This window comes from Pleurodeles waltl, chromosome 2_2, assembly GCF_031143425.1.
Source record: "Pleurodeles waltl isolate 20211129_DDA chromosome 2_2, aPleWal1.hap1.20221129, whole genome shotgun sequence".
Classification (NCBI taxonomy): domain Eukaryota; kingdom Metazoa; phylum Chordata; class Amphibia; order Caudata; family Salamandridae; genus Pleurodeles; species Pleurodeles waltl.
The window spans coordinates 582,783,197-582,795,513 of NC_090439.1; the positions used below are offsets into that span (position 1 = coordinate 582,783,197).

At 35.6% G+C, this 12,317-nt stretch overlaps 1 protein-coding gene across 1 annotated transcript in view; it reads right to left on the reverse strand.

Moving 5' to 3' along the window:
* The window catches only part of CCDC178 (coiled-coil domain containing 178), a 1,079,202-nt gene that overhangs the window by 792,114 nt on the left and 274,771 nt on the right, over nt 1–12,317 (reverse strand). Inside the window, exon 9 of the mRNA XM_069220096.1 lies at nt 7,518–7,660. Within this exon, the coding sequence (XP_069076197.1) occupies nt 7,518–7,660 (143 nt within the window). The remainder of the gene's footprint in view (nt 1–7,517; nt 7,661–12,317) is intronic.

Here is a 12,317-nt window from a genome sequence, read left to right on the forward strand (position 1 = left end):
GAAAGACTGGGAATCAGCAGATCTGAATAACCAGAAGCAACAACAAATTACTACCACTCTGCTAAGGAAGCCCAGCCATATCCTCTGTCAAATTAGTTTAAAAATCCTACAGAAGCAGACTTTGTCAATTCTGCACATTTTTTATATCTAAGATTTGATAGAGACACAGGAGGGATGGCAACCTGTGGAAATGTCAAACGCTAAACCCCGTCTTATCACTCCAGTTATCTCCCCTGAGGTGGAAAAACACATTTTTAGATTGTACTATTGTCCCTTTCCAATTATTAAGGTTTTTCATCAGGTCCAGATTATAACCAGAAGTTGCCTAATTAACAGATATAAAAACCTCAGAGATCGTCAAATAGGTACTGACTTTCTAGTATGAGATAATGTGTACCAATGCAAAGATACCTGAGAAAAATGCATTTGTCTTTAACCCACGGGCCAAATTACCTTCGAAAAATAATTTATGATCAAAGAAAGCCCAATGATTTTATTACCTGCTCTACTATGTTTCAGCCAATAGCAAAATAAAATAACTACCTGATATAGCTAGCAATGACTTGTTTGACATAAATAGTATGGGGAACAAAAAGTTAGAACACCAGAAGGTGGACTTTGGAAGCAGTTTCTAGATGGAAGTTAGTGTGCTGTGCAGAAATTAACAAACTGTATTGCACAATACCTCATAAAAGGGATCTTAACCCTAGAGCACAAACATAAACAGAGCCACTCCAGAAATATTTACTGCACTTTGTTAGCTACAATAGGACAGTTAGACATGATTGAAGAGAATTAGCTGAATTTTCATTGTTCAACACAAATCAGAGACACTGTGAGAAGGGCTCCACTACAATATTATCACATAAGCATAACGCATGACAAAAAAGCAATACACCCGAACCATTAGGAAGCCTTTAGGGAAGAAAATCATTAGAGAATCCTAAAACGTCTAGGTCAGTGGATCTTAACCTGTGGCCCTGAGCCCCATGAGTTCCACAACATCTACTCAGGGGTCAGCAACCACATAGAATATTAAATAGTATATATTAACAGATTAATAAAACGTATATAAGTACAGTATCAAAATGTAAAATTGAAAATTGTTTAACTTTCTGTAAATATGAAAGAATTCGAATCTGGGGTCTAAAAATGAAGTTGCTGTCTTCATATTGATTTGCGGACCAGTGCAAATGCATCAAGTGGAAGAAAGTATGGATGATGATAAGTGGCCTTAGCTGAATTTAGAAAAGTTCTAACCTTCACATGAAAATATATTTTTTAAATATTTATTTATGAATTAAATACAATATTTTCTAACTTTTGTATTTGTTTAATGAATGTTTATTTCAGTATTTATGTGTATTGTTTGAGGTTCAAATCATCAAAATTGCTAAAGTTAGTGTCCTTGGTTTCCATTAATGACTCAGTGAGGGGTCGTGGATTCAAATGATGATTCAGTGTGGCTCCCCGAATTTCAGTAATGATTAGGTGGCGGTCACAGAAGTCAAAAGGTGAAGAACCACTGGTCTAGTCTTTCAAACTACTTCATCTGCCACTATACTGTCATGAAGAAAATGCCATTCATAAAGCGATATTGTCACAAATTAGAGTGTTTCTAAAAAAGATCACCACATAAGCATAACCAAAGTCAGTTACATTGTAGAGGTCTGAGACACTTTGCATTTAGGGTAGAAAAGGTCCATCATGTGAGGTTCATGGTGATTTGTGATACTGTCAGGGCTCAAATGAGCTTGCATCCAGAAATGTATGGAATAAAAAGGGCACATGAAACTAGAAAAAATAGATTCGTAAGAGAAAATAAAAGAGAACATAACTGAAATTACTTTGGAGGCCCTGCAGACTTTAGAGATTGAAAATGCATTCCTTCACCAGAGTCAAAAAAGGGCACAGTAGCTGGGCGATGTGCTAGAAGTGCTTTATTGTTTGAAGGAAGACACAGTGTGGTTAGCCACTAGATGAGAGATCCTGTGGGACAGCTTTTGGAAGGCTGAGCTGCTGAGGTAAGCCAGCTGGTACCTACCAGGAGATCCTAAAGGAAATTGTGGGCTGTTGAAACAGTGGAAATGCCAATGTAAGAACTGAAATTCTGCTGAGCTACTGAGGAATTGTTTTCAGAATTCAGATAATTGTCCCTGCAGGTTGGAAAAGGTAGATTGCAAGGAATGGAAACATATCGTTCAGAGGCAGACAGACTAGATGAAAGACCAGGAAAGCATTGAAAACCCAGGATGTCTTTTTTTTCTTTAAGTGAAACTATTAAAAAGGCAGAGCATTCCAAACACATATTTTACTAGAGAATATGAAGAGAATGAATTGAATGAAATAAAAATTAAACTTGTTTACAATTATCAGGAATGCTTTCTTGATGGTTGGAGTGGCAGCTTTTTAGCTAGTACAGAAATGCTGTTAAGGAATCACATGTGGCAGGCTTAATCAGGTTACCCTCAGTAGTAGCATTTGTCTTGTATTGTGCTATGATAACGTTGATGCTTGTAGTCAGATGCAGTACTTATTGTAGGCTTACACTTTTTCACAAGTTTCATCATATGTGATATTCTGTGCTTCCTTGGAGAAAACTGGTTATGGTCAGAGGCAGAATTTATGCTGACGTTCCACTAATCATTAAGAGATTCAGATATGTTAGTACAGTTTGGAGAGGAACAAACACAATTGCAACAGCTGAATTAAAAGGTATATTTCTCATGTATTTATTTTTTATGATATATCCTTGATGAAAAGGTGGAGAAAAATGTTTTATGTTTGTAGAAGTCCTTCTTTAAGGCAAGAAGGGATTGTATCAATTTACCAGCTAGAGAGGGTAAAATGGACACGATGTGACCCTTGCATCTCCAACTACTTACCAGGAGATTGTGTGTATTGTGCAACAATCAGAACCTGCTAGAGAATGTCAGGAATACAATTTACTTTAGTGCAGGTTACTGTAACACATTCACTGAAGGATGCAAACATACAAGAAATCCACACTATAACTTTAAAAGGTTTTATTTATATAGTAAGCCTGGTTTTTAATGTTGAATATGTAGAAAAGATGATTTACAGACATGAGCATTTTAGGGGTACAATTAAAGCAATATTTGTAAATAGTATTAAAATTGGCAACATGATCGATGAAAATCTTGGATGCATTCCAAGACAGAATCATAGTCCATAGTCTCCGCTAATGTTTAATTAGCACAAAACCTTGCCAAAAATAGATGCTTGCATGTCTGCTCATCATATTTCTATCTTATCAGGTCGCTGCCTGCTGGTAGATAAGGTAACTCTCCATCTCTGTTTTGTTGATGTTCTCGAAAAAAACATATAGCAAATAACAAAACTGACCTTGATGCAGGCAGTTTGTAAATGATACTCCTTCTGGAATATGTGATACTTCTCTCTCCTCAACAGGTTCTCATACAAACATTATATAGTACTTTTCAACATTATTTAGAAACAAAACTAAACCTGTGATGTATTGTGTGAATAGGGATATCTATATTTCTTGCACCTTTATTTACAGCACTGTACTTTTCCCTATATCACAGTCTTTATGATTAAGTACATTATGAGCTATCAAACAGCAAGAAACTATTGTTATGTTGTGTATACATATATATAAAGGAAATAGTAACCATATAGTATAAAATGTAAGCAAACAAAAATGAGCATAATGAGTATACACAAATAAATGTACTTTATGAGGGGACTCAGAAGCAGAAATAAGGCAAGGCATAGGACACCCTAATATTCTAACAACTGATTATATATAAATATTTTTCAGTGCTCATTGATAAATGAATAATCATAGCAGTAACCTTAAGCCTAATTTGACCATGCAGTATGGTGCAAAAATCAAAAATGTAATCCAAAAAGAACTAAAAGGCCTTCTAAAGACAGCTACACAAAGACAAGGAGCAGCAACCAATACATTTTCACTTGCTTTACTGATTTTATTTTAATCTGAGTTTGATGATACAAACAAAGGCAAGATCTCCAAATATGAGCCATCAAATACAGAGTTCAAATAAACTGACAACTATTAGAGGCAAGCCATGCTGGCACTGAAAGGAGCTGGAGATACAGGATGCACTGATTCCTCTGAAGCTGTTACTGAACATATTGAAAACCCAAGCAAACAACTGAAAAGTGAAGTTGAAGAAGGTGCGGGTAAATAAAACATCAAAGTCAGTATCAACGTTGGTAGTGCACGAGCCATAAATGGGATTTTATGCACCGGAGAATTAGACATATTTGAATGAGGCAATAGTTTAGCTGCACCATACAATTAGTGCACCAGTGGTGATCGGAATAAAGCAGGCTTTATGATGTGCAGTTGCATAGCAACACAGTATGAATAGTATAGTACAACTGGCCCCAGTGATCCACATAAAGCACACATTACTGTTCCAGAGGAATGTTCAAAATATGTTTGACAGAAATTAAGTTATTGAAAGAGAAGTCTCATTGTAGGTGGTTGAAGCTTGTGAAAGCTCAAAATCCAATGTTTCCTCAGATTGAAAAGCAAATCTATTACTGAGTTTAAAGTCACAGCTTGGTGACTTTGAGTTCAGATTGATACCGATTCATATTAATCACATTAGAAAGCTTATGAGCAAGATGACACCTAAAATTATTAAAGTGGTACTGCTGAATAAATTAAAAATAGTGAACATAAAAGTGAAGGACCAGCACCAAACAGTCTTAAAGTAGGTCAATAGTCTAGAACAAATGATCCTGAAAATACATGCAATGCCTATTGCATTCTAAGCATGACACACAGCACTAAGCAAATCAGATAGCTGAGTCAGAAACTGCATGTTCAAAATCCACTGTACTACAGTTATGGAACTTGCCATCTGAAGGTTAAGATTTTCTGCTGTGGAGGCTAAATTAACCTCATTTTGTTACACAATTGAAAACAGCTAATATTGAAGTGCATATTCGCAAGATTAATTCTCATCTATTGAGGAACATCAGAAGCTCTCATTGGAGGATCATACAATGTAATTCATTTATTTACCATTTTAGACATGTCCTTTAGTATGGCCACAGCATGAAACATTTGCCCTACAAAAATTGCTGCCATTGTTTGAGAGCGCATGATAGGAAGGAATGAAAGAAGCAGGTGCAACAAAGAATTTGCAACAAAGGCTAGTCTTAGAGGGGTTACAAGACCTGTTTAGCAATCTTGTTGCAGAGGAGGGAGTGTCCTAAAGAGTTAGTTCACAAAGCTGTACTAATAAATATATGATTTCTATTGGAAAGACAATACATAAATTAAAATGCCATCTATTTTGGAAAAAGGTATTATGATTCGTCTAATACCACCCTCAAGAAGTTTTTTTTACAGCTGTAGAAAAGGAAGAAAATACCAAGCAAAGAAACAGTTCCATATAATAACCATATTAAACGTGGATCATCTGCAGGAAAATAGGTGTACTTTTACCTGCTGAATTGAGAAAAAAGTATAGGGTGGCTCTATCTTACAAATTGCTGTTATACGGTGATATTATAAGGTAAATGGATGAGGAGTAGGGGATTGTACTGAGGAATTATCCATATTAAGCACTTTGAACCTTCTGTATAATGATTAAGTTGCAACATTTTTGCGTTGATAATGAGGAAAGTTGTGCAATTATGGATGTGAGGCCTGTAATTAATAAGGGAAATGTACAATTTACCTATGGCATTTGGGACCTTTCATTTTATAATGTACCTAAAAGAAATAAATGGCCTCACATGCTAATGTGGGTTACAGCACAGGCCTTAATTAATAAGGAAAGTTGCAATTTAACTTAAGTCATTTTAGTAGAACACTGCGAACAGCCCAATAAAAGTATTCCATATGTAACAATGGAATACTTTTTATAATTTTTTTAAACTGAGTATTATTAAGGCCGTTTTCTTTTAATGGTTGGGCTGGGAACGTTTATTTCAAGCAATGTTCCACAAATGCCTGTGCATCAGGAGGATGTTAGTTTTGCCTGGATGTCAGCAAAGGTAATTTATAGTAAGGGAAATGTGCAATTACACTCTACGTAATTAGGGGATGTCTCTCGCAACTCACTTATATTAGGGATTGTTTCTTCAAGTATCATTAAGTATATGTTTTCTCTTTGATGTCAAGCATGACAGATTGTTTGTATTTTTTATTCTATGTAATTATTTCAACTAATCAAACATAATAAGTGTACTTACTTATGTATAAGGTTTAAAAAAAAGCAGTTTCATTAATAGGATGCCAAGACAATTTGTGATATTTAAGCATTTGTATTACCCAACATAACTCTGGGCACTCTTTTGAGCTTGTTCATACTGCAAATTTGCTTAATATATGTAAAGTTGAAGTGATAGAAAAGAGGGCATAAAACATTTAGCTAATGTTAAAAAATGTGCCTATGACACTGAAATCATATTATAACACCTATTTGCCTTTCTCTCTAATTTGATCAGCAACATACCTCTCTGAATATCCGACAATTTCGCTCAATAAATAAGGAAGAATAGCACTTTCTTTTCTTGAAGGATTTGGGTACAAAAGAAATTCAGCTAAATCCATATCATTACATTTATTTCTCCTGATTTTCACTGAGTTAAGGCTTGATTGTGACGCCAGCACTCACACAATTGTTATTTGCAACAAGATAAAATATTATTTCTCTCAAGGAGTAGGCACCGGTCCGTCATCAACAATATGTGGTGGAAAAAGCTATGAGAAGATATACTGGTGGAAAGAAATGCTTATGAGAAATCTATAATAACTCATGCCAATATAATGCCAAGGATCATGCATATATACGACCAAAGCAAGAACGTAGAAAACTGGCATGTATAAACAGACTCAAGGTTCTGCATTTGATTGCATACAATGAGGGAGAACTGTACATGAGCTAAAATATTGAGTCACAGTTTGCGTTAAGGTATGTGCTGTGCTAATTAACGTGTAGGAGAATCTATTATATTTTCCACTTTACGGAGGCCAACAAAACAGTGACATGGTGAGCAAAGGGAAGATAGATACACCAGATTATGTAGTGAATGATGTCATTCCTTACATTTCACAATATCAAGTAAGTGTCACAGTGAGGAAACATTTGCTTGCACACTCAGATAAACATACTGCATTAATTGTTGTGGATTAGTCATCAAAAACGATTTTTGTTTTCAAAATTGCTGCGGAGGTTCTTTTCAATTTAATGGATATTAACAGGGGGAGGTCAAGAGGAATTAATGAATGACAATACAGGGAAAAAGCAAGACTAAGTTCACATTGTGAGTGTCACGTAATGTGTACTGATTATTATTTGAAAAATATAAGTAACAAACACTTTGATTAACAACACACATATACAGTAGTTTAGCAGATATGTTTGAATATAATAGCATTAAATAAACAGAGCAGGAAATTGTTTTAATGGCAACACCCTATTTTATACCAATGCTATTACAATACATAAACATAAATGTAATTTATACCTGGTATAAACTCTTACCTGCACTCATTTAGCATTGTCTTTGCTGCCTCAAGAGTATCACTCATAATTGTCCTCTCACTGTTAGCTTCTGCAGTGCATTTATCAAAATGCATTTGAGCTTCCTCATATTCCCTTTTTGCTTCATTATATGCAACATTAGCCTGTAAAGAGAAACTATATAAATGTGTACTCATTTACACTATTACTCTTTTCACAAACGATTTTTAAGAACTATTGCATCAATTGAAAATATTTAATCAAACACTTAACAGAGAGGCAAAAAAGGTTGTATATTTCCCTTGGCCAGATGGACAGATCCACCAATGGGCATACTTAAAAAGTTCAGAGATCTTGAAAGAAGCATTCTTGACAAGCAGTTAAACAAAGGTCACCATACCAATTTCACTTTAGTGGGAAACTTGTCACTGCTCATATGCTTATTTTATTTCAAAGCAGATTAAAGTATAAGAGAGAAACAGCAGTTTCATGTTAAGAGGGACAGAAAATTGGAAAAGATAAGGGGGTTTTACTAGGAATGACAGTATTATTGGAAGTAACACTGAAATACCTTAAAGCCCTACCAGGAATTACTTTGAACATCTATGATAACTGATTGCTTTATATAAGCTATTAAAACTGAGATACAAATGTCCTTCTTCCTGCTTTTTATTGCATCTACAGCATACATGTATGACAAATAGTCCATCAAAAAACTATATCATGCAAAGGCTTCCTGGGAAAATAAACTGGTCTAAAATGAATGTGAGATAAAAAATGAAGATACGAAACACAACTTTATAATGCTGAAATGGTAGGAAGGGAGCAGAGCTAGCCCATTTCTTGAACAGGCACTATTCTCAGAGCTCTAGCACTGCATTCATTTTCCAGTTCACACACGAGAGCAGACAGGTGGGTGAGAAATCCAGTGAAGCAAAATAATGGGAGCACTGTCACAACACTTGCAACACTGTTGTTAAATTTGTGATAATTTACTGTTGTAGTTTCCTACACTTGTCATAACTTGTGTTATAATGCACACTTATGCCTTAGAATGCTGAAACACAGAAACTACTTGTGTATACACTGTTTGTAAAAAAACAGTATGTATGAATGCAATCTGAAGATGATAGAGCTGAAAGGAATAACAGATAATTTTAAAAGAAACAAATGTGCTTATCCATTTAAGAAATATATCTATATTTCTATATTCTATTAATCTTCTTAGAATTAAAAATGGTAATAATTTCGATACAGACTTAGAGTTATGTAATAACACCTCTGTCGATCATATTTAAAGCAATACCATGGATAATGATTAGTCATCAATGGCAGTTTTTCTGAGTTCAGCAGCAAATAAGACGTCTCAAGTGTACTGGAGTCAGCAGCTTGGTGGAGGTGGAAATGGGAGAGTATTGATTAAAGGAGCTGTATAGACAGGCATTGGATGTAGGTGTACATAGCTTGGCTAAGCTACATGCCAAAATTGGAAGTCTCTAGCATGTGATTAATTTAACTCAGGATTTGCTTGCCTTATATCTTTCTTGAAACATGGAGTGTTATAAGGGCTTGTGCCTTGTAAGGTCTAAAAATTAAAGACTGGCGGCTTGAGGAAGAGCCCTTGTTGGGCACACTTCATGCTGGGACTACTGCCTTTTCCAGAACAAAAGCTATTGTATGTTACTTTCTTTGACTACACTTGCTTGGGATTTCACTTTGATCATTACCAGCATTTTCAGATGGTGTCGATATTTTCAACAAGAAAGCCAAAGCAGAAAGAATGAAGAAGATACTTGAGGAAGGGATGTATAACTTTGGAAAACAATAGAAATCTAAATACATACAAGAGACCCCTTATTGTATGTAACAAGATGAAAGGAATCAGCACGTACTAATATAAGTAATTGTTTGAGATTATGCAGAGAACATTAATGTGAGATTCCATTGAAGTTGAGGCCCTATAAATATCAGTAACTCAGACAAAAATGTTGGGAGCTTGAAGCTGATCTAAAGCCTCAGACAGAGGCAAAACGGACCTGGTTCATAAAGACCAAATCTATGGCTCCGTAAAAACAGAATCTAAATGAGTACTAGTAGCTAAGGAAAACAAAAGTGCAAAAGGTAACATGAGGGATAATGGTAAACAAAGCAGAACTGTTACAAATGGCTGAAGAAGTCACAAACGGAAAATATTTTAAGACTAAAAAATGAAGAATGAGCTACCCAGACACCCAAATTGTTCTAAAGAATTATCATAAATGCTTTCACATGGAAAAAACTAGCAGAGTACTTAACCTGATCTGGAACTCAGGGCTGTCAATTTTCAATCAGACCACACTTTAACAGATCACTTTCTCATACACCACAATCTGAGTGTGAAAAGAAAGAACAATACATCTAAAGCCAATTCAGAGCCCAACACAAACAACCATGTCAGAAGGATAGCTTGAGAGTAAACTAGAATAAGGCACTCTAGCACACAATACACCATTTTAAGCTATGCCATAAGTGAAGATGTTGGATTAGAAAACCAGAAAAGACTGAGAGACAAAAGAGTGACTGATAGTGTAATGATGCATTTGTGATTTCCAAACCATGAGAATAGCTACAAACAGCCAACATCCAAAAAGCAAAGAATGACACGTATAAAGCACTGTCAAAAGAAACATAAGAAAAGTAATGGTTTGAAGAAACAGCTTGTTGCATTAAAGAAGGTATTGGAAAACCTAAATTGTATGTAAATGGAAACAAAGAATGTGCCAGTGGGGTTGAGACAATGTGTTTTTGAGAAGGCAGATCTTTTTAAAACTGATATAGAAAATGGAACAAAAGTTAAGTTATAATGAAAGCACAAACAAAGGATGGAAATCAGGAATGACGAGATCATTAATGCACAAGACAATGTTGATCAAGAGAAAATGTGGTGAGTTTGGAGGACCAGAAGTTACAGTATAATTTGATCCATTGATTGGACAATGAAGGACACACAGACTCAATGGTTATCGAAGTGTTGACAAAAATCAAGTATATTTTGGCAATAATGTAGTGGAATTATCATGTTCAAGCTAAACCCCACAATGTGCCCCACAAAATTAAACAGTTTAGTGAGATAATTACTGAGAATGTACAGTTTGTTGTTAGTGAAACAATATCAGTTAGAAATGTAAAAAAAACAAGAAGCACTGGCCAACAATTTGAACAAATGAAACCTGGGACCGAGCGATACCAAATGACTGGAGGATATAGAAGAGTGACTGTCCCAGGGCCTATTTCCCAAAAAAAACTAGATAGATCACTGACTACCTGATTTAGATAACATATTACCAGATTGACTTAATGAGGGCATTAAATTGGTAAACTGTAACATCACTGGATTGCAAAAGCATCAGTTTGTTGGAAGGTTCCAAGAACATGGATACTAGTCATAACATAACTTGATCATATTGGCTTAGAGGTCAAAGCTGCAAAATCATAATGAGTAGTCTTTTGGGTTAGCAATTAATCACCTTCAGACATTGCTTTTGAATGGCTATTCCGACCTAATCTAAAGGTCCAGATGAAGGTACCAACTATAATTCATATGGATGTGTCACTATTAAAGTTGCGTTCAATGTTACGATCTCTGCCATGCTGGGGTTTGTGTATGATATCATCGATATTCCAATAGGAGTTTTTCTGCTTTAGACAATCATAAAGTGAAAACATTTAAAACATTTAGTTCAAATGTAGTGATGTTTAACTTCGCTTCAACTGAGAGTAACAGCCTGATAAATGATCATTTAGCAAATCGCAAATCAATCATAAATTGGTTTGCGACTGCTAAAACTCAGCACTGCAATGTACGAAAAACCAATAAGCTAATGGTCGGTAAACATGCCAGCTACATTGTAGTGAGTATTGTTTAAAAACATTGTTAGACTTTTAACCCCTTCGCTTCCAGGCTTTCCCCCCTCGTGTGCCAGGCCTTTCTTTGCCTATTTGGAATAGTTCTCGCTTAGGCCCTCATAACCTTTTATCCACATAAGCTACCCACGCCAAATTTGTGTCCTTTTTTTCCAACATCCTAGGGATTCTAGAGGTACCCAGACTTTGTGGGTTCCCCTGAAGGAGGCCAAGAAATTAGCCAAAATACAGTGAAAATTTCGTGTTTATTTTAAAAAAATGGGAAAAAAGGGCTGCAGAAGAAGGCTTGTGGTTTTTCCCCTGAAAATGGCACCAACAAAGGGTTTGCAGTGCTAAAATCACCAGCTTCCCAGCTTTCAGGAACAGGAAGACTTGAATCAGAAAACCCAATTTTTCAACACAATTTTGGCATTTTACTGGGACATACCCCATTTTTACGATTTTTTGTGCTTTCAGCCTCCTTCCAGTCAGTGACAGAAATAGGTGTGAAACCTATGCTGGATCCCAGAAACCTAAAAATTTCTGAAAAGTAGACAAAATTCTGAATTCAGCAATGGGTAATTTGTGTAGATCCTACAAGGGTTTCCTGCAGAAAATAACAAGTGAAATAAAAATATATAGAAATTGAGGTGAAAAAAACAGCATTTTTTCTCTACGTTTTACTCTGTAACTTTTTCCTGCAATGTCAGATTGTTGAAAGCAATATACTGTTACGTCCGCTGGACTCTTCTGGTTGCGGGAATATATGGCTTGTAGATTCATCAAGAACCCTAGGCACCCAGAGCCAATAAATGAGCTACACCTTGCAGTGGGTTTTCATTCTATACCGGGTATACAGCAATTCATTTTCTGAAATAGAAAAGAGTCAAAAATAGGTACCAAGAAAACCTTTGTATTTCCAAAATGGGCACAAGATAA